General features: G+C 37.7%; 1 protein-coding gene across 2 annotated transcripts; it reads left to right on the top strand.

The window, feature by feature from the left end:
* The first annotated feature begins 968 nt into the window (after positions 1–968).
* Positions 969–22,505, top strand: clcc1 (chloride channel CLIC-like 1). Of its 2 annotated transcripts, XM_022218061.2 has the most exons (11): positions 969–1,419; positions 1,509–1,610; positions 2,724–2,834; positions 3,673–3,894; positions 6,732–6,872; positions 8,038–8,137; positions 10,945–11,042; positions 11,117–11,263; positions 12,337–12,903; positions 15,491–15,541; positions 16,736–22,505. In XM_022218061.2, the coding sequence occupies exons 1-11, from the start codon at positions 1,288–1,290 to the stop codon at positions 16,832–16,834; spliced, it is 1,770 nt and encodes a 589-aa protein (XP_022073753.2). In that variant the 5' UTR covers positions 969–1,287; the 3' UTR covers positions 16,835–22,505. The 2 variants fall into 2 exon arrangements, with proteins under 2 accessions (XP_022073753.2, XP_022073754.2); XM_022218062.2 differs by lacking the exon at positions 15,491–15,541.
* The last annotated feature ends 698 nt before the right edge of the window (positions 22,506–23,203 follow it).

Below are 23,203 nucleotides of genomic sequence, written 5' to 3' on the forward strand. Positions count from 1 at the left end.
CTTTATTTTTTCATATTGATTTATTTATTCTTTTATTTGTTTCTCTTTATATTTACACATTTATTTCCTTATTTTGTAACAGATTTATTTATTTATTCATCTTTATATTTGCACTTGTATTTCCTTATTTTGTAACAGATTTATTTATTTATTCCTCTTTATATTTACACATGTATTTCCTGATTTTGTTTTACAGATGCATTCATTCTTTTGTTCATTCCTCTTTATATTAACACATTTATTTCCCGATTTTTTAAACAGATTTATTTTTTTATTCCTCTTTATATTTACAGATTTCCTGTTTTTTCAGATTTATTTATTTGTTCGTTTATTCATTTCTCTTTATATTTACACTTTATTTCCTGACTTTTTAAACAGATTTATATATTTACTCTTTTATTTATTTCGCTTTATATTTACACATTTATTTCCTGACTTCTTTTAACAGATTATTTATTTATTTCTATTTATATTTACATATATATTTCCTGCTTCTTTTTTTTACAGATTTATTCTTTCATTTATTCGTCTTTATATTTACACATTAATTTCCTGATTTTTTATTTTTATTTATTTATTTATTTTTTTGTGGCAGCCTTTTGACTGCATGCTTATGTAACTTGTTTTTCACCAAACCACTCTAAACTGTCAGACTTGTGTCGAGCTGCCATTGGCTCAGGACGGGACGCACGAAACTCTCTGAGCCAATGAAACACTTTGAAACATTTTTGAAACCATATGAAACGACGAAGCGCGTCCGAAGCGCCGAACGTCATCAGTCACGTGCGAGTAGTGTGTATTTACTAACTTAATTGGCAAGGAGTTCTAATTTGTAGTTTTAATGTTGCTAATTAAGTGGAGACTAAATACTTTCACTCCATTGTTGGTGAAAAGCGCACTTTTTAATGTGGAGGTTCCGATCAAACTACACTGCCCGTGAGCCTTTGCGCTTACGTAAATTGCGTCCCGTGTTTGTGCCGTAAAGCAGCTCCTAGTGCAGTAAGCTTCTGTTTGAATTTCCAACGGTGAAGTTATTCCGTTTAGGTGAAAATCTTTAATATTCGGGATATTGCGGCAGTTTAAACCATAGACTGCATAATAAAAATAATCTTTATTGTACAGTCTATGGTTTAAACGTGTTGGTTTCAGTTTTAGACCCTGCTATCGTAGCTAGCTGGGTCCGTCCACGTTAGCTTTCAAGTTCGTGGAAGTCCCTCTCGGATCCAGCCTCTGCAGCGGCCTGACGGAAGGCGGTTGACAGGGAAAGTCCTCTCTTGAGCGGCCAGGATGCTCTTCATCGTCCTGGTGTGGAGCTTATTGGTGTCTACGGCGGGTCAGCAGGTTGACGACGAGTGGCTGGACCCGTACGATATGCTCAACTACGACCCGGGGACCCAGAAGATGAGGAAGCCCGCTGAGGTGGAGTGTTTTCAGATGAGTATTTGATGTCCTGTTATGCTGCTGTGACATGTACAGTATAAATATCTGTGTGTGTGTTTGTCCCACAGCCAGCCATCTACAGTAATGTGGCCACCAGAAGAAGAGAATACATTCAGGAGGAGGCGGAAGTCAGCAGCTGCAACAAAAAAGTAGTGGATCTACAGAAACAGGTTGGTGGTCGCTTCCACTTTAATCGCCTTTATCGGCACATTAAAGGTCTCATGTGGGGAAAATCCATTTAAATTGGAATAGACTGTTCACTTTTGACTTCCCTTAAAGCCTCCCGAAGCTAGTTAGCCTCTCAGCTATACATGCTAGTGAGAAACCCAACTGCTATGTAGCATGAACCAATAGTCATCCGGCTCTGTGAAGCCCCGCCCCCTCGCTTTCCAAGTGAACCAATCAGAATGAGCAGCTCCCTTACAGTCATCAAGTTTATTTACTTTCCACAGCTGTTTGTGATTAACCCTAAAATGTCTGAACCGCCAACGGAACTCACCAAATGTTCTGCTGTAAGAGTCTTAATGCACTTAAACTTTGACAAAAATCCTTGAAAATCATCCAGAAGGACTCAAAGTTAGTCCAGAATTAATGAAAATGTGTTCAGAATAGCTCAAAACCTATCGGAACAATTGAAACTTGTCCAAAACGATTAGAATATTGTCCAAAAATTGTTAAAATTGTCCAAAATGAGTTGAAAATTAGTTCAATATTTGTAAAAAAAACAAACAAAAAAACAGACTTGTCCACAAATACTCAAAATGTGTCCAAAGATTGTCCAGATTGACTTGAAAAGCCTAAAATGTCTGAACCATGAGCAAAACTCACCAAATGCTCTGCTGTAAGGGTGAACAAGAGTCTCCATGCACTCAAACTTGGCCGAAATTCCTTGCAGACTGTCCAGAAGGACCGGCAACCAGTCCAGAATTAATTAAAAGGTGTTCAGAATAGCTCAAAATGTGTCTGAAATGACTCCAAACTTGTCCAAAATGACTCATAATTAATCCACAATGACAAAAACTTGTTTAAATTGTCCAAAATGAATTGGAAAACTAGCTGCAAGAGTGAACACGAGTCTTCATGCACTCAAATTTGGACAAAATGTCTTGAAAATTGTCCAGAAGGACTCAAAACTAGCCCACAATTAATTGAAATATGTTAAAATGACTCAAAATGTGTCTAATATGACTGAACATTTGTACAGTTTTCTTGGAAACGAGCCTCTGTCCCGCTGTTTGTCGTGGGAATAAATAATAATAAAATAAATTTTTGTTTTCGTTCAGATTGAGGACCAGAAGAAGACGATAACGCTCATGTCCCAGCAGCCTACATGCAACCCGGTGTTCAAGAGGTTCCTGAGCAGACTCCTGAAGAACATCCAAAGAGTTGGTGAGGTCAGTGCTCTCATCATGTTCAATGTCGGCTCTGAAAGAACTGAGAAAATGTATCACAGATTCTGTTCCGTCTTCATAAATTCAGTGGTGTGACTGCATTTTGTGTTTACTTTGGTTATCTTTGTCTAATATTTACATTTGCTTGATGGTCTTAAACATTTAAATGGGGGAAATATTTAAAAAAAATAAGATTTTGAGATGGGGGTAAATACTTTTTCACAGCACTACATCTTCATTTGAGCCAAAAAGGAAGTTCTAAAAACATTTTGGCAGAATTTTGAGAACGTTGCATTCCTCTTTTATGAATTTAGCTCAACATCTTAACTGGAACGCCACATTTATGATTCAGTGTCTCCTCAAATAAAATCCACAGAGCTGTGAAATTTGATGTGGACACAGACTGAGTTATTTCCAGTAGATTCAGGTGATTGATTGACTCCAACAGAAGGTAGTATTCTGTTATTTGTCCTTGCAGTTAGAGAATTGCAATATTTTCAAATTTGTGTGGTATTGTGACCTCCTGTAAATGTGCTTTTATGAATAGATCTATATTTCTACTAAAATCCAGACTTTGGTTTAAATTTCTCCAACCTTTGAGGCTCTAACATCAGTAGAATCTGATGTGAGGAAAGTTTGACCAGACAAGGTTCCAGTTTTTAGATATTTTGACCAAATGTTTGTCGGAGCACAGAATCTGGTGTTTGTAGTGTCCTCCTGTAAGTTGTTTTTAGACGTGCAAAGTTACAAGCTGCTCCATGTTGTCTTCATGTTGACATTTAACAACATATGAAGATGATTTGCCAAAAAATAAAAAAAAGACCGTTTTTTTTCTCCACAGCCCAGTGACTCCTCAGACGTCTTCTACGACGCCAAAATCAAACTGTCCCGACAGGCCATGACGGAGATCCAGACTCTCCTGGAGGGTGAAGACCGCTGGAGGACAGGAGCTCTGGACAACGCCATCAGTCAGTTACTGGTGGACCTCAAACCACACGACTATGAGGCCTGGAAGTGGCGTTTTGAAGACACGTTTGGCGTGGAGCTCGACACAGTGTTAAAGGTAACCTCGTTCATGAATGTAAAGTCTGTTTTCATGATGCTTTAGATGCTTCTGTCACTCTCTTTGTGTTCAGATTGATCGTACTTTGGTCTGTTTTGGATGTAGCTGAAGTGAGACTCATAAATTGGAACCGTTTTATACTTATTTATACAGAAGCTCTAGAAAAGATTTCTCTAGGTTTTCAAGAGTACAGGAGGTCCTCGGTTTACGACGTCATCCACCTGTGGCGTTTCATCGTTACAGCAGAACTGGTTACATGGAACTAGTTGACGATTGGAGCGGATGAATACGTCTTTATGCGGCGCTATCAGACGGCTTTGTTTCCATTCTCTGGTTGTACGCCACCTTGGATTGTGCTACATTCACTAACTTTTTGTCCTTCATTATGGCTCCCAGCATAAGTCAGGCTCTTCTGATGCTGGAAGAAAAGGAAAGCTGTCTCCATGGAAGTGAAATTAGACAGAATAAAACGCTGGGAACAGAAACACCAACCAACACGGGTCACGCTGTAAAAACAGTGTGATGAATGAGTGAGACTTTATCTGATTCTCTGCTGGTTTATTGAACCTTCACACAGGCAACTGTGGGCCGTAGCCAACGCCAGAATAACTAGAAAAAGTTGCAAAATGACCACAGAGTGAAAACGACCATAAAAAGGCACAAAATGACCACAAAAAGACATAAAATACCAACAAAACAGTCTGAAAATGGCCAAAAAAGAAGCAAAATAAGCACAAAGACATACATAACAACCACAAAAAGACACAATATGACCACAAAAACACACATAAGGACAAAAAATGACACTAAAGGACCACAGAAAAACACAAAATTAGTCAGTGAGACAGATAGTTATATCAAGACACAAAATGAAGAGACATGCAAAATGACTGCAAAAAGTGCAACATGACCACAAAAACACCTAAAATTACCACAAAAGGGACTGAAAATGACCAAGAATGAAACAAAATGAGCACAGAGGGTTCTACTGTGGGCCATAGCCAACACCAGAATAAGTAGAAAAACCCATAACTTAGCTCCAGAAGAACTGTCCATCCATCCTCTATACACCGCTTTATCCTCACTAGGGTCGCGGGGGTGCTGGAGCCTATCCGAGCTGACTCTGGTGAAGGCAGGGGACACCCTGGACAGGTCACCAGTCTGTCACAGGACTACATCAGAATAACTAGAAAAACCCCATAACTTAGCTCCAGAATAACTAAGTAAGTAAGTAAAGTTTATTTCTTAAGCGCTTTTCACAGATAAAAATCACAAAGTGCTTTACAATAAAATACTCGAGAACAATTTTAAATACATATATAAAACAAAATCAGAAAAATATCAACCAAATGCTCTTCTAACAACAGTGTCTTCCGTCCACTTTTAAAAGAGTCCACAGATTCTGCAAAACGCAGAGACAAAGGCAAAGCATTCCACAACGTGGGGGCCACAAACTGAAAAGATCTCTGTCCTCAAGTTCTGAAGTTTACACGAGGGATTACAAGCAGGTTCTGACCTGAGGAACGAAGAGCACGACCAGGAGAGTAAGGAGTCAGCATCTCCAGGATATAATGTGGAGCTTGACCATGCAAAGCCCTGAAGGTGACAACTAAAATCTTAAAATCAATCCTGAATTTGACAGGGAGCCAGTGTAAGGCTGATAACACAGGAGTGATATGGGACATTTTGGAAGTTCCAGTCAACAGTCTGGCAGCCAAATTTTGGACTAGTTGTAACTTTTCAAGATAGGTCTGATTTAAACAAGAAAAAACAGAGTTACAATAGTCCAACCGTGAAGATATAAAAGCATGGATAACCATTTCCAAATCCTTCTTTGACAGCATTTTTCGAGATGTTTCTTAAGTGATAACAACAATTTCTCACAAGCTGCTTACTGTGCGCCTCAAAGGACATGGCCTGGTCAAATACAACCCCCAGGTTTCTAAGGCTGGATTTGACAGATGCGTCAAGTGAACCAAGATGCTGCTTAATATGTGCAATCTGGTTATCGGGAGCAAGAATGAGTGTTTCAGTCTTATTACAATTTATTTGCAAGCAGTTTGAGGCAAGCAGTCTTTGATGCAGGTCACACATTCTAGAAGTGATGATAAACGATGGATTTCAGACTCTTTAAAAGAACAATAGACTTGAATATCGTCTGCATAGAGGTGGTAGGATACATTTTTAAAGCTACCAATAATCCGTCCAAGGGGTAAAATATACAATAAAAATAAAACTAGAAAAACCCCATAACTTAGCTCCAGAATACCTAGAAAAACCCCAGAACTTAGCTCCAGAATAAGTAGAAAAACCCCATAACTTAGCTCCAGAATTAGCCGCCGTTCCCAGCTCTCTCTGCTGCTGACTCTAAGCCAATCAGAGGTTTGATTTGATTTGAATTTATTTATTTGATAGGGACGATGCAGTTTAACATAGTTCCATCACTAAGCATGAATCTGATGTGCTGCACAGAGAGTTTATAGCAAATGCTAATTTCCAACTCTTGTCCCTAGATGGGCCTTTAAATATAAAAGTCAAGGTGAGCTCGCTAAACATGGCACGTTCACTGACATTAGGTAAATCTGGAACTGAACCACAAACGTTGAAACATCAACAACAATATTGTGTTATCTTCTGGTAAAATGTTCTGACTTAAGGCAAAAATCGACTTACATTGATCCGTGGAAACAGAACTCTGACGTAAGTCGAGGACCTCCTGTATTTATACAACAGTTCTTCTGCGTAGCTATTTACTTTTTAACTTCTGTTTTCTTAATGTTTTTTTCTGTATATCGTGTGCTGGGGCTTTGTGTAACCGATCTCGTTGTTCTCTCCAGATCGGGATGGGCTTCCTGATCATCGTGGCCCTCATCTGCACCGAGCTGTGGTCCAGGATCTCCTGGTTCACGCAGTTCATCAGACTGTTGATGATCTGCTTCCCCGTCAGTGTCATCTGGAACTGGTTCTATCTGTACAAGGTGAAGAGGAGCTCTGTCCACCTTTGTTTACTTTGTGTTGTGGAATTTCATCGAGGTCGAGAGATTGAGTAAGGTTTACTGACATCAGGAGAAGTGACACCAACAGAGCAGCAGTTCTGAGGATTCTGTCTGGTCTTTGGGTGTATACTGTAGTTGGGAGAAGGTCAGATTTAGATTACAGACTACTATGGAGACAACTAGTCTGCTTAAAACTAGTCTTCTTATGTCAATTTTCACCATTTTGTGGGGATTTTCTTTACTTTTTTGCTGTGATTTTTAGTCCTTGAGGCTGATTTTGCCTTTTCTGGGGTTGATTTTGTCTCTTTTTGTGGGACTTTTGCATCTTTTTGTGATTATATTGCATTTTTTGTTTAAATTTTGTGTCCTTTTGTGGCATCTTTAGGGTAATTTTGCTCATTTTTGTGATGATTTTGCCTCTTTTTTTTCATAAAAATGACCCAACATATCTGAAGACAGTTGGTCTACAGACATTGACACCTGCAGTGGATGTAAAATTAAGCCTAACCCTTCTTGTGTCAGTTTTGGCCCTTTTGGTTTTGCTTTTTTTTTTGTTTTTGTTTTTTTTGTGGTGATTTTTCGTCTTTTTTGCTGTGATTTTTAGTCCTTGGGGTAACTTTGCCTATTTTGTGGTTGATTTTGTTTCTTTTTGTGGGAATTTTTTCATGTTTTTGTGGTTATATTGTGTTTTTTTGTGGAAAGCTTGTGTCCTTTTTTAGTGATTTTTTTTTCCTTTTTTGTGGTAATTTTGAGTCTTTGGGGTAATTTTACCTGTTTTGGGGTTGTTTTTGTGTCCTTTTTTGGTATAAATGACTCAACATTTCTGCAGACAGAGTTGGTCTTTAGATTGTGACACCTGCAGTGGATGTAAAACTGATGTGGTTGCTGTCACGTGTCTATCTGCTGTACTGATGAAGCTTTGAGGCTCCAAATGATGGAAGAAGTAACACAAACCATCTGATCTCTGGGTGGATATCGTAGTTGGGAGAAGGTCCCATTTAGATCACAGACTAACATGGAGACAACTGAACATCAGAACAGACTATATCTCATCTCCTGCAGCGTCTGCCCGTCTTAAGGCCGTTATAACCTTCGCAGTTTCCTTCACAGTTGGTGAAATGAAGATGCTTTAATGTCTTTGTTTCAGATTGCTTTTGCTGAACACCAGAACAACGTAGTGAAGATGGACAGTTTCAATGACAAATGCACCGGAGTGAAGAGGATTGACTGGACGGACAGTCTGACAGGTAAACCGACACCAAAACACGCCTCATATCAGGGTGATTCCAGTAAATGTACGCAGCTTTCTACGATACCTTCAACTTTTAATGAAGATATGCACAATTCTATCCTCATGCTGTGAATACATTCAACATTGTTGAGCTCATAAGTGCAGGAGACAGATTTGAAAGCACATCTTAACTCCTAGAAAACTGTTTAGACACAGAAGAAATCCTGTCTGTTAGATGATTCTAGGATCAGATGTTGGTAAAAAATGATCCTTTCATTGTCTTTTACTAGTTCTGACCAAACATTTATCACACACGAGCCTTGAAAGTTTACCCAGAATGCACTTTTTAAAATGTTCTCCAGCCTCATAGCATCACACTTCCACCTCCATGCTTCACTGTCAGGACTTCCGCTGTGGTGCTGCTGCTCAGAAGAAACAGAAAACAACAACAAGCAGATCCCAAACCAGCCTTTAAAGTTCACCCAGAATGAGCTTTTTGAAGTTTTCTCTGGTGAATGATCAGAAAACAGAAACACATCCAGGTTACCAATGACTGTTTCTAGGACTCTGTGTCATAGACGTTAAACTGCTGCAGTTTTACTGTTCAAACTGTGATACATCCCATAATACTGATGCTCAAAAACAGGTCTTAGTCTTTAGATTGTGACACCTACAGTGGTTGTAAAGTTAAGCTGTACCCTTCTTGTGTCTCTTGGCCCTTTTGGTGGTGATTTTGTCTCTTGTGGTAATTTCAGCAGTTTTGTTGTGATTTTACATCTTTTAGTGGAATTTCTGCATCATTGTGTGGTTATATTGCACTTTTTGTGGAAATTTAGTTTCTTTCTGGTAATTTCAGTCATTTTGTAGTAATTTGGTATGTTTTTTTTTTTTAGCAATTTGGAATTTCTTAAGTACTTTTGCCCATTTTTGTGGTAATTTTGAGTCTTTTGTTTGTAAAATTAAACCTAGCACTTCTTGTGGTAATTTTGGCCCTTTTGGTGGTGATTGTGCATGTTTTTTTTTCCACAATTTTGAGTCTTTGTGGTAATATTGCCTATTTTGGGGTAGATTTTTGTCTCTTCTCGTGTCAATTTCAACCCTTTTATGGTGATTTTGCATCCTGTTTTGCAGTGATTTTCAGGTTTTGAGGGTAATTTTTCATATTTCGAAGTTGATTTTTGCCTCTTTGTGGACATTCTGCATCCTTTTTGTGGTGATTTTGCTTCTTTTTGCAGCAATTTTTAGTCTGTAGTAATTTTGTCTATTTTGGGGTGGAATTTATCTCTTTTTGTGGCATCATTTTGCATCATTTTAAGGTTATATTGATTTTTTTTTTTGGTAAATTTTATGTCCTTTTGTTTCTTTCTGGTAATTTTAGCAGTTTTGTAGTGATTTCGCATGTTTTTTTCCCCGCAATTTTGAGCCTTTGCTTTAATTTTGCCTATTTTGGTGTAGATTTTTGTAAATGGTAAATGGTATATAGCGCTTTTCTACTCATCAGAGTACTCAAAGCGCTTTTACAACAATTGCTCTCATTCACCCAGACACACACTAATGTGCAGGTTGCTAATCAACCAGCAACATCAGTCAGCATACATTCATACACCAGTGGAACCGTCACTGGTGGGCAATTCGGGGTTTAGAATCCTGCCCAAGGAAACTTCGGCATGCAGCACATGACGAGGCGAGAGCGGGAATCGAACCGCCGACCCTTCGATCATTGGACGACCCGCTGTACCACCTGATCCGCTGTACCACCTGATCCACTGTCTCTTCTTGTGTCAATTTCAATACTTTTGGCAGCGATTTTGTGTTTCTTTGAGGTTATTTCAGCCATTTTGTGGTGATTTTGCATCCTTTTATACAGCAATTTTTAGTTTATGAGGGTGTTTTTGCCTGTTTTGAAGTGGATTTTGTCTCTTTTTGTGGAAATTCTGCATCCTTTTGTGGTGATTTTGCCCATTTCTTGTGATTTTGTGTCTTTTATTGCATCAATTTTTAGTCTTTGGAGTAATTTTGCCCATTTCGGGGTTGAGTTTTGTCTGTTTTTGTGGACATTTTTGCATAATTTTGTGGTTGTATTGAATTTTTTGGTAAATTTTATGTCATTTTGTGGTGATTTTGCATGTTTTGTTTTTTCAAATTTGGGTCTTTGGAGTAATTTTTCCCATTTTTGTGGTGATCTCGTCTCTTTCTGTGGATATTTTTGCATCATTTTGTGGTTATATTGAATTTTTTTCTTAAAACTTTCTGTCCTTTTGTGGTGCTTTTGTTTCTTTCTGATAATTTCAGTCATTTGGTGGTGATTTTGGATGTTTTTGGGTTTTTTTTTTTGCAGTTTGAAGTCCTTGGAATAATTTTGATTAAATTAGGGTTGATTTTGTGTCTTTTTGAACATTTTTGCATCTTCTTGTTTTTATATTGTACTCTTTCAGGAAATTTTGTGTCCTTTTGTGACGATTTTGCATCTTTTTTGCAGCAGTGTTGAGTATTTGGCCTAATTTTGCCTATTTTGAGGTTAATTTTTTTTTCTCTTTTTGTGGAAGTTTTGCATCTTTTTGTGGTTATATTGTTTTTTATGAAAAATTTGTCTTCTTTTGTGGTGATTTTGCCTTTTTTTTGGCAGTTTGCAGCCTTTGGTGTAATTTTGCTTATTTTAGAGTTGATTTTCTCCTTTTGTAGTAAAAGAATGTCCATCGTTTTTGAATTCAGACCTACAGGGAATGAGACTAAATCCTTTTTTAGTTAATATTTACTTCATAATGCGGTAACAGAGTGATTCCAGGCATGCAGTGTTTTTCTGACTGTTTATTTCTGCTGCAGAGTGGTACAGAAGCACCTGGACGCTTCAGGACGATCCCTGTAAGAGATATTATGAAGTCCTCATGGTCAACCCCATTCTGCTGGTGCCTCCGACCAAGGTGGGTGTTTGTTCTGCTGTCTCTGCTGCTGCCTGTTTGTCGGCGGTTAAATCTAAGCGTCTCTTTGTGCTCAGGCCATCGCCGTCACCGTCACCACCTTCATCACCGAGCCGCTGAAGCACATCGGTCAGGGCATCAGCGAGTTCCTGCGAGCGCTGCTGAAGGATCTGCCGGTGACGCTGCAGATCCCGGTGCTCTTTGTCATCGTGATCGCCGTCGTGGTAAACATCTCTGTGAATCATCCTGTACTCTGGTTTTTACCGTTCTGCAGGCGTTCACACAGCTCTATCAAACCTTCTGTTAATTTTGGCCTTTTTTGTGGTGATTTTGTCGTTTTTGGACAAATTTTTAACCGATTTGCACAAATTTTGAGTATTTTTTATGAAATTACATCTTATTTGAGGCTGATTTTATGTAATTTTGAACGATTTTTGAGACATTTTGGACAAGATTTTGCTTTGAAGGTAACTGTCAAGTCATTTTGGACAAATTTTGAGACATTTTGGAGAAATTCTAACCTGTTTTGGATCAATTTTGAGATTTTTTTAACATGTTTTTGCAATTCTCAAATAATCTTGGATGGTTCTTAAGACATTTTGGACAAATTACAACCTATTTTGCACAAGTTCTGAGTAATTTGGGAGAAATTACAACTTATTTTGGACAGATTGTTAGTAATTTTGAATGATTTTTGAGACATTTTGATGACTTTTCAGACATTCTGGACAAATTATGACCTATTTTGGAAAAAGTTTCAGAAGAACATCTTTTTAACAGTGATTTTATGGCAATTTTTCTGTTTTTGTGGTGATTTTGGACAGATTTGAAGTAATTTTTATTGATTTTTGAGACATTTTGGTGAACTTTTGGACAAGATTTTGCTTTAAATGTAACTGTCAAATCATTTTGGACATTTTCTGAGTAATTTTTAACAAATTCTGACAAATTTTGAGACAATTTTTTAAACATTTTGGTCAAATTGTGATCTGTAACCTGATAAATTTTGGGCAGTTCTCAAATCGTTTTGGTTGATTTTTTTTTTTTTTTTTTTTGGGACGAATTATAACCTCTTGGACCAATTTTGAACAATTCTGAAGTCATTTTGGATGCTTCTTGAGACATTTTGGACAAATTATGACCTATCTTGGACAAAGTTTGAGCAAAGCATCTTTTTTTGCAATGATTTTCAGTTTTTGAGGGTATATTTGTCGATGTTGGGGTTGATTTTGTCTCTTTCTGTGGACATTTTATGTCCTTTTGTGGTGATTTTTCTCTTTTTTTTTGTTGTCTCCAGGTGTGTATGTATGGAAGCGTGCAGGCTGCCTTCCAGTACGGCATCATGGCTCCTCTGCGACGCCCTCGAAGGGATCCTCCTCCTCCTCCAGAGCTGGAGCCACGGCAACCACAGCAACCACGGTACCTGAGGAACGAGGACCGTGACGAGTTAGCCGGAGGGGACGCACCTGGACCTGAAGCAGCACCCAGACCTGCAGCGAGACCTGCACCCAGACAGGCACCGTCACCTCAACACGCACCGCGACGCCGACCGGACGCCGCCGGGAACGACGTGCACCGGAGGCGACCCGACCGGCCCAGGAAGGAGCCGCCCAGAGTGGTGGTGGAGACGCTGAGAACGGCCGACCCTCGATACAGCGAGGACGAAACCGACGCTGCGAGGCGAGAGGACAGAGATTCAGATTCAGAAAGAGAGCTGATGGAGCCGGAAGAAGCGACTGCAGCTCAAACTACACCCACAGAATCACCGAAACCAGAGAATAAACCAAGAAAACTGAAGCTTTCTCCGGATGAACATGACGGAGACGGAGCAGAACGGAGACCAGAGAGGGAACGCAGCGTTCAGGTGAGCTGCTTCTACACGGCCTGCAGATAAATCTAGTCAGACATTTACACTGCCTGCAGATACAGTGGATACGGAAAGTATTCAGACCCCTTGAAATTTTTCACTCTCTGTGTCATTGCAGCCATTTGCCAAAATCAAAAAAGTTCATTTTATTTCTCATTAATGTACACTCAGCACCCCATCTGTAGAAATTTCTGCAAATGTGTTAAAAAAGAAAAACTGAAATATCACATGGTCAGAAGTATTCAGAGCCTGTGCTCATTATTGAGTAGAAGCACCCTTTTCAGCTAGTACAGCCATGAGTCTTCTTGGGAATGACGCAACAAGTTTTTCACACCTGGATTTGGGGATCCTCTGCCATTCTTCCTTGCAGATCCTCTCCAGTTCTGTCAGGTTGGATGGTGAACGTTGGTGGACAGCCATTTTGAGGTCTCTCCAGAGATGCTCAATTGGGTTTAGGTCAGGGCTCTGGCTGGGCCAGTCAAGAACGGTCACAGAGTTGTTGTGAAGCCACTCCTTTGTTATTTTAGCTGTGTGCTTAGGGTCATTGTCCTGTTGAAAGGTGAACCTTGGGCCCAGTCTGAGGTCCTGAGCACTCTGGAAGAGGTTTTCCTCCAGGATATCTCTGTACTTGGCCGCATTCATCCTTCCTTCAATTGCAACCAGTCGTCCTGTCCCTGCAGCTGAAAAACACCCCCCCCAACATGATGCTCCCACCACCATGTTTCACTGTAGGGATTGTATTGGGCAGGTGATGAGCAGTGCCTGCTTTTCTTCACACATACCGCTTAGAATTAACAGCAAAAAGTTCAATCTTGGTCTCATCAGACCAGAGAATCTTATTTCTCATAGTCTGGGAGTCCTTCATGTGTTTTTTGGCAAACTCTATGCGGGCTTTCATTAGGGATGTGCAGACTATTCGTTTAATCGTTTAACCGCCTACTTATTTATTAAACGTTTAGTATTTTACTAGTCGGTTAAACGCTGCATTAAGCATCAAGCACCTTGTCCCCGACCGTGCGCCGCCATGCAGCTCTATGCTCGGCCGTGCGCCGCACGCTCGTCCCGTCTGGGCTACCTGGTTGATCCTGCCAGTAGCATATGCTTGTCTCTTTTTTCAACCCCCGCTATCCCCCTCATCATTAGCGGTGTTTGGACCACTCCAGCTACACGCACCACATCCCTTCCTACCACCCCGAAGCAAAGCATCGGCTCCAGTATGTGCTGCTCGTGGACTGTCATGGCGCACCGACCCGCTGCCGTTATGCACAGACGCAGCGGCACTTTCTGTCTCAGTGGACGACTGAACATCTTCATCAGAGGGTGAATATTCCTCTTCAGAATATGAGTAAGCCATTACTTGACAAAGTACTTTGTCAGCGTTGACCAGACCTCTCGGTACGGTGAGTTTTCTCACTCTAAAATGTGCCGTCTTGCGCTCTGATACGCTCCGACGGCGAGTCTCGTCTCCTCGGTTTTCAAACTCTGTAAACTCCAAAACTTTGAATGAAAACACGCCCACAACTGATGTTTAGATTGAAGTTCCAGATGTCCGCCATCTCCTGGTGTACAGTACATGAGGCACACGAGGCAGTATATCTGAAGCTATGGCTTGTTATGTTCAGCAATGTTGCTTGTCACAATATTGCGACTTTGGCGCTTAAAGGGTTAAATTGCAAGTTTTCCGAACCGACTAGTCGCCAATAAAATTAGCGACTAGTCGGTTCAGAAATTAGTCGAAATTCCCATCCCTAGCTTTCATGTGTCTTTCACTGAGGAGAGGCTTCCGTCGGGCCACTCTGCCATAAAGCCCCGACTGGTGGAGGGCTGCAGTGATAGTTGACTTTGTGGAACTTTCTCCTATCTCCTGACTGCATCTCTGGAGCTCAGCCACAGTGATCTTTGGGTTCTTCTTTACCTCTCTCACCAAGGCTCTTCTCCCACCATTGCTCAGTTTGGCTGGACGGCCAGGTCTAGGAAGAGTTGTGGTCGTCCCAAACTTCTTCCATTTGGGGATTATGGAGGCCACTGTGCTCTGAGGAACCTTGAGTGCTGCAGAAATTCTTTTGTAACCTTGTCCAGATCTGTGCCTGGCCACAATTCTGTCTCTGAGCTCCTTGGGCAGTTCCTTCCACCTCATGATTCTCATTTGCTCTGACATGCACTGTGAGCTGTAAGGTCTTATATAGACAGGTGTGTGCCTTTCCTAATCAAGTCCAATCAGTTTAATTAAACACAACTGGACTCCAATAAAGAAGCAGAACCATCTGGAGGAGGATCAGAAGAAATGGACAGCATGTGAGTTAAATATGAATGTCGCTGCAAAGGGTCTGAATACTTCTGATCATGTGATATTTCAGCTTTTATTTTTTAATACATTTGCAAAAATTTCTACATTTCTGTTTTTTTCTGTCAAGATGGGAAATGAGAAATAAAATGAACTTTTTTGATTTTGCCAAATGGCTGCAATGACACAGAGAGTGAAAGATTTCAAGGGGTCTGAATACTTTCCATACACACTGTAAATCTAGTCAGACATACGTAAGCTGCTTCTTAATGTGACTCATTTTGTGTTTTAATGCTCCAGCGTTGTGCATGCTCTAATGGGACGGTGAAAAATCACACGCAACATAAATTGGTAAATAATTATTTAATAATATTTCATCTTGATGTGTTTCAATCATAGCTGTCTTGTTTGTGTTTAGCCAGTTAGTAATTCATGTATTTGGCTTTATTTGCATTTCTTTTACATCCCATAATACTGATGTTCAAAAACACGACGTATTCTTTAGAATGTGACACCTACAGTGACTGTAATATTAAACCTAAACCTACCTCTGGTGACTTTCACCATTTTGTAGGGATTTTGCATCTTTTTTTTTTCTTTTTTTTTTTTTTTGAGCGATTTTTAGTCTTTAGGGTGATTTTGCCTGTTTTTGTAGAAATTTGCATGTTTTTGTGGTTATATTGATTTTTTTTGTGTCTTTTTGTGGTGATTTTGTTTTTCTGGTAATTTCAGTCTTTTTGTGGTGATTTGTGTCTTTTTTTGGGATCAATTTTGAGTCTGCGGTAATTTAGACCATTTCTGTGGTGATTTTCTGTCTTTTTGTTTAAAAATGATTCAACGTTTTTGAACACAGCTGCTCTAATGGGATGGTAAATAATTATTTTCTTATATTTTATCCTGATGAGGAATGATTTGAGGATTTTTTTATTTTGTTGTTTTTGTGTTTTGATCTTGTCTTGTGTTTAGTAACTAATTGATATTTATTTTTTTATGCATTTCATGTTTTTGTTGCTGCCATCTCGTCCATTTGTCTCTAAAATAACACAAATCATAACTCAGTGGATTCTAACCGTCATGGAATAAATGAAAGAAGAAAAAAAGTATTTTCACAGTGAAACTTCTGATGTCCACATTCCAACGTTTTTTGGAAATCTTTGAACAAAAAGAAATGTTAAAAATGTTTCTTAAGAACATTCACATAAAAATCACTAAAATCCGGTGATTTTTCTTAATAGAATATGAGAAGTTTTACTGATATATATGGAATCACTTTAGATATTTTTAGGATTTTTTTGAAGGTCTTTACTCATTTTTTAAAAATATTTACAAGAATTTTCTGGCCATTTTTTAAAATAAAACTTTTAAGAAATAATTTTAATTTTCTTCCTGAAGGTTTTTCAAATTTTCATAAATTTGGGGATTCTTTTGCTGAATTTTTGGATTTTTCTCAGACAAGGAAACCATATTTTTTGGTGGCCGTCCATGAGGACAACAGGAGGGTGAACTGAAATGTGATCATTCTGCGTCGTGTTTTTCACTCTGCAGGACCTGGAGGCCTCGGCTGGAGACGCTCCGTCCGTCTCGCTGACAAACGTGGAAACCGTGGGAGCTCCGGTCCAGGAGACGAGTCCGGTGGTGGAGTAGGAAGATGAACGACTGTCTGGTTTACTGATCCACACACCTGCTCACCTGGACCGGGGTTATGAAGCGCTCCATCGACCAATCAGCAGCCGGCATCAGGGAGGAAGCAAATGTCAGAAACGGCTCCGCTTACGGTTGAATCACGGCGTTCCTGGACGGTGGAAGGCAGAGAAAAAGACGGGATTAATACGAGGAAACAGCTTCAGACCTTTAGAACAGCGTCACTTTTTAACCAACAGTTTCTACTACATCCTCGGGCTTTCTCCGAGGGTCACCTGATGTGTGATGTCGTTTCGTTTTAATCATGTGACCGGTCTGTCAGACAGGCCACGCCCCCTCTGGAGGGTGGAGACTTCTGGTCCTGGTTCCTGAATCTCCTCCAATGTTCTGATCCAGTCCATGATGTTGGTTATCAGGGTAATTTTGTCCATTTTTGTGGTGATTTTGTGTCTTTTTCTGGTTAAAAATTGCTCACATTTTTAAAGAGAGTCGGTTTTAGACTGTGACGCCTGCAGTGGATGTAAAATGAAGCTGAACTCTTCTTGTGTCGATTTTGGTCCTTTTGGTGGTGTTTTTACATCTTTTTTTGCTGTAGTTTTTAGTGGTTGGGATAATTTTGCCTGTTTTTGGGGTTAATTTAGTCTCTTTTTGTGTACATTTTGCATCATTGTGTAGTTGTATTGCACTTTTTGAGGAAATATTGTGTCCTTTTGTGGTGATTTTGCTTTTTTTTGTCTATCTTGAGTGTTTAGGGTCATTTTGCTCATTTTTGTGGCAATTTTTTTTTTCTTTTTTTGGTAGAAATTACTCAACATTTCTAAAGACAGAGTTAGTCTTTAAGCTTTGACACCTGCAGTGGATGTAAAATAAAACCTAACTCTTCTTGTGGTGGTGCTTTAGCAGTTTTGTGGTAATTTTCACCTTTTTGTGATGATTTTACATCTTTTTTGCTTTGACTTTTTGTCCTTGGAGTGACTTTGCCTATTTTGTGGTTGTTTTGCCCTTTTTGAGGAAATGTTGTCCTTTAGTGGTGATTTTGTGTTTCTTTGTGGTAATTTTGGCCTTTTGGTGACATTTAGTCTTTAGTTTCATTTCTTCTGCAGTGGTTCGTGATGCTGATTTAAGTTTTCTTCTTCGGTTTTGTGTTCTTGTGAATCGTCTGGTTGTTTCCTTTTCATATTTTTTCTTCTGTTTTATGATCTTCCTGTTTTCTTGCATCATTTGTGCTTAATTTCATGCATGACATTGGATTCATTGTCCGGCTCTACTTTATCTTTTTGAAGTTTGGTTTGTAAACTAGCCAGATAATAAGCTAAAGGCTAAACTGCTAGCTGTGCTGTGCGTTAGGCTAGCTTATTAAGCTAAACAATCTGTTATTAATGCCAGCTAGCGCTAGCATCAGATTTAGTATTTGCATTCAGGCAGCGGAGGAAGACAAGCTGAGCTAATTCAGACCGAGTTTAAATGTTTAGATGTAAGCTAGCCGAGCTGGACTGAAGCTAATCCGTTAGCTACGTCTCATTCCAGTGCTAGCATCCATGAACGTTAAATGTGAAACCACTAAAAACTGAGACTGAATGTTTGAAGGATAATTCTGTATCTGCTGGAGTTTTGTTTGTGGTTTTCCTGCTGTGTTGATGTTCTTCATTATTCGTTCTGTTATCTGATGTATTATGTCTGTTTTTCTGTGTTTTCTTTTAGTTTTTTTTCTCCCATGTTGGATATTAGCAGTGTGTGAACGCGTTCTTTATGTGGTTATTTTTACTTGATTTTTTCTTAAATAATTTAAAAATATATAAATATTGAAATAAAAATCAATATAGTGAAATAATTAAAAGTAAACATTTTAAAGGTAACATTAATAATAATAATATGACTAATGTAACAAAAAGTTTAAGAACAAATATTTAAAAGCTGATAATGAAATAATAAAAACTAGCAAAATTAATAATAATTTATAAATACATTATTTTTCTAAAATAATTTGAGAATATATAGATATTAAAATCAAGAAACATGAATGATATATAATGTAATATATGTATATGTACACACACAGTTAAAAAGGTAAAACTGAACATTTTACAGCTAATTTTATTAACAGCAGTATAATTGGAAGCCTTTTTTCTGTTAGAGACAAACAGGAGGCGGAAAACCACATAAAGAACGCCCTCACACTGAAAATATCCCCTATAAGCCAAAAATAAAGAGAAAACGCTAAAACACACAGAAAAACAGACATAGTCACCGTTTCATACATTCGATAACAGAACCCACAGAACAAATAATGAAGAAAGAACATCAATACAGCAGGAAAACCACAAACTAAACTCCAGCAGATACTCGTTCACCCTAAAGATAAAAACAGAACCGGACAATAAATCCAACATCATAGATGAAAACATCCATTAGAGAAACAGGAAGATCCTACAACACAAGAAAGAATCTGAAAAGGAAACGGCAAGGAGGACTCACAAGATCACAGAAAGACAAAAACGGAACAAGAAAACTTCAATCGGCATCAGCGACCACTGGAAAGAAATGATCACATCATGGACTGGGAGGATCAGAACATCTGATTAAGGACGCAGAGATCAGGAACCAGGACAAGGAGGTCTGCATCTTCTAACACCTGGACAGCAGGGGGCGTGGCCACCTGATAAAGCATCATCAACGCGTCAGATGAAGCTCTGAGGAAGACCACAGATGTAGAAACACGTCATCCTTTTTTACTGAGCTGTCGGTTAAAAAGTGACACTTTTCTAAAGTAAGAAACCAGAAAACGAACCCAATCCAGGCTTCAAATCTTGAATCACAACAGTATTTTGTCATTTATAACAGAGGATAAAGATTTTAGAAATTCTGTTCAGATAATGTCTGAAAAATCATCCCAAATGTGTTCAACATTAGAAATGGTCCAAAATGACTTAAAAATGACCTTTAATGCAAAATCTGGTCCCAAATAGTTTTCAATTTGTCCAAAATGTCTCAAAAATCATTCAAAAGTTTTTAAAATCTGTCCAAAATAAGTTGTAAGTTCTCTGAAATTACTCAGAAATTGTCGAAAATGAATTGACAGCTTCCTTTAAAGCAAAATCGTGTCCAAAATTTGTCCAAAATAAGTTGCAGTTTATCCAAAATCGCCACAAAATGATGCAAAATTTCCACAAATAGACATCAACCCCAACATCAGCAACATTACCCCAAAAACTGAAAATCACTGAAACAAAAGGTGTTTAGATCAAACTGTCTAAGATAAGTCATAATTTATCCAAAATGTCTCAAAATTTCTCGTAAATTGTCCAAAATGACTTGATGGTGTCATCGAGAGCAAAAATGTGTCCAAAATTTGTCCAAAATGTCTCAAATCATTCAAAATTACTTAAAATCTGTCCAAAATAAGTCATAATTTCTCCAAAATTACTCAGAATTTGTGCAAAATGTCTCAACATATATACAAAATTAGTCATAATTTCTTCAAAATTACCCAGAAATTGTCTAAAATGGCCCGACAGTTACCTTTAAAGCAAAATCTTGTCCAAAATGTCCCCAAAAATGTTTCAAAACTCCTTAACGACTTATTTTGGACAGATTTTATTTCTCCAAAATTACTCAGAATTTCTGCAAAATAGGTCATGATTTGTCCAAAAGGTCTCAATAACCATCCAGAATGACTTGAGAATTGGCTAAAATCATCCACAATTGTTTCAGAATTTGTCCAAAATGACTTAAAATAATTCAAAATTACTTCAAATCTGTCCAAAATCCAAGTCAGAATTTGTCCAACATGTTTCAAGAACCATCTAAAATGACTTAAGAATTGCCCAAAATTCTCCAAAATTGGTCCAAAATGTCTGACAAACATCCAAAGTGTCGCCAAATTTGTCCAGAATTATTCAGAAATTGTCCACAGTGACTTGACAGCTTCCTTTAAAGCAAAGTCTTGTCTAAACCATGTTGCAATTTATCCAGAATGTCTAGAAAATCATTTAAAATTACTTAAAATCTGTCCAAAATAAGTTAGTCTAAAATCACCACAAAAAGAGAAAAATCACCACAAAATGGTGCAAAATTTCAGCAAAAAGAGACATTAACCCTGACACAGGCAACGTTACCCCAGAGCTAAAAATCACTGAAAAAAATGGTGTTTTGCTCAAACTTTGTCCAAAATGGGTCATAATTTGTCCAAAATGACTTAACAATTGCCCAAATTTCTCCAAAACTGGTCCAAAACAGGTTATAATTTGCCCAAATGTCTAAAAAGTCATCCATAACGTCTGAAAATTTGTCCAGTTAGTCGTAGTTTGTCTGAAATTGGCCATAATTTCTCCAAATTACTCAGAAATTGTACAAAAGGACGTGAGAGTCACCTTTAAAGCAAAATCTTGTCTAAAACAGGTTGCAATTTGTCCGAAATGTCTGGAAAATCATTTAAAATTACTTAAAATCTGCCCAGAATCTCCACAAAAAGACACAAAATCAACCCAACATCAGCAAATTTACCCTCACAAACTGGAGATCACTGAAAAAAAAGGTTTTGTTTTGTCCAAAATAGGTCATAATTTGACTAAAATGTGTAGAAAATCATTCAAAATGAATTAAAATCTGTCCAAAATTACCAAAAAGAGAGAAAATCGCCACAAGAATTTCCGCAGACACAAAATCAACCCACCATCAGCAAAATTCCCCTAAAAAATGGAAATCACTGAAAAAAAGGAAAAAGTTTTGATCAAACTCTGTCCTAAATAGGTCAGAATTTGTCCAAAATGCAAAAATGTGTTTAAAATTTCTCAAATCTGGTCCAAAACAGGGTATGATTAGTTCAAAACGCCTGAAAAATCATCCAAAATCTTTCCAGAATCAGTCAGAAATGATCCAAAATGACCTGACGGTTACATTTAAAGCAAAATGTGTCCAAGGTATCTCAAAAGTCATTCACAGCTACTTAAAATCTGTCCAAAATGTGTTGTAATTTTTCCAAAATTACTCAGAAATTGTACAAAATAGGTTCTAATTTTTCCATCCTAAAATGATAAAATCAAAACAAAATGACTGAAATTTCCACAAAGAAACTTAAAATTACCACGAAAAAACATAAAATCACCACAAAGAAACATAAAATCACCACAAAGAAACATAAAATTACCACAAAGAAACATAAAATTACCACAAAAAAACGTAAAATCACCACAAAGAAATACAAAATCACCACAAAGAAACCTAAAATCACCACAAAGAAATATATAATCACCACAAAAAGACACAAAATCGAGGCAAAAATAGCCCAAATATAAATGAATGTGTTGAAGAGTAGTGAGACAGAAGAAGAATGTTTTTGACTGAATTCTAAGAATGAAAGCTTCCGGCTCACTGGTTTGTGTTTCTGTGTTTTTACGGTTTACAGATTCTGTAGCTCCAGATTGACAGACGAAGCGGTGATTCTGTCGGTTGGTTTAGCTGCTGGCCAGGAAGACGTTTACCTCAGGAGATGGTTGAAGTTAAACAATGAGAAAAGCTAAAACATGCGTTAGTGTTGCACATTAATTCTGCGTGTCCTCGTTTGTTTTCAGTTTATTTTTTATCAGTGCAGATCTATTAATCATGTCTGATTTCTTTGGTAATTTTTCTTCTCATGCATTTGAAGCTGCTGTTTAAATAAAACTCTTATTTTTTAGTGTTTGTTCACATGAATTTGTTCTGTTGTTGTTTTTAAAATACAGAAATCATCCTGAAGATAAATGTCTGTGATATGAAGTTCTGGAGTCGTAATTTGTGATTAAATGAGGTGGAAATACTTCAGGTTGAGTCGTCAAACGTGCAGATTAACGCGTTTGACCTGAAGTAATTTCCACCTCACAGGATTTAATCTTTTGTTTTTTAGTTTTATTTCTGGAGATACTGAATCCTGGAAACAGGTTTAAGGTTATTATTATTATTGTATATATTTTTTATGTTATTTTCAGCTTTTAAATATTTGTTCTTTAATTTTATTAGTTTTATTATTTATTGTTATTATTATTCATATTATTATTATTGAATATAAATGAAACGAGGCATTTTAAAGCTAATAATTATATTATTAACAGAAATAATTAGAAGAAATATTTTAGTTATAAGACATTTTAAAAAATGGATAAAATAATAAAAATGAACAACAAGGTGAATAGAAGTCAGAGTAAGAATTCAGGCAATAAGAAAGTTATAAATACATTATTCTTTCTCAATATAGTTTAAAATAAACTCAATAATCTGTAATTAAAATGTGTGTGTATATATATATATATATATATATATATATATATATATATATATATATATATATACATAATACAATTTTCAAATATTAAAATTGAACAACAAAGTGGATGGAAA

This window comes from Acanthochromis polyacanthus, chromosome 4 (genome assembly GCF_021347895.1).
Source record: "Acanthochromis polyacanthus isolate Apoly-LR-REF ecotype Palm Island chromosome 4, KAUST_Apoly_ChrSc, whole genome shotgun sequence".
Lineage (NCBI taxonomy): Eukaryota > Metazoa > Chordata > Actinopteri > Pomacentridae > Acanthochromis > Acanthochromis polyacanthus.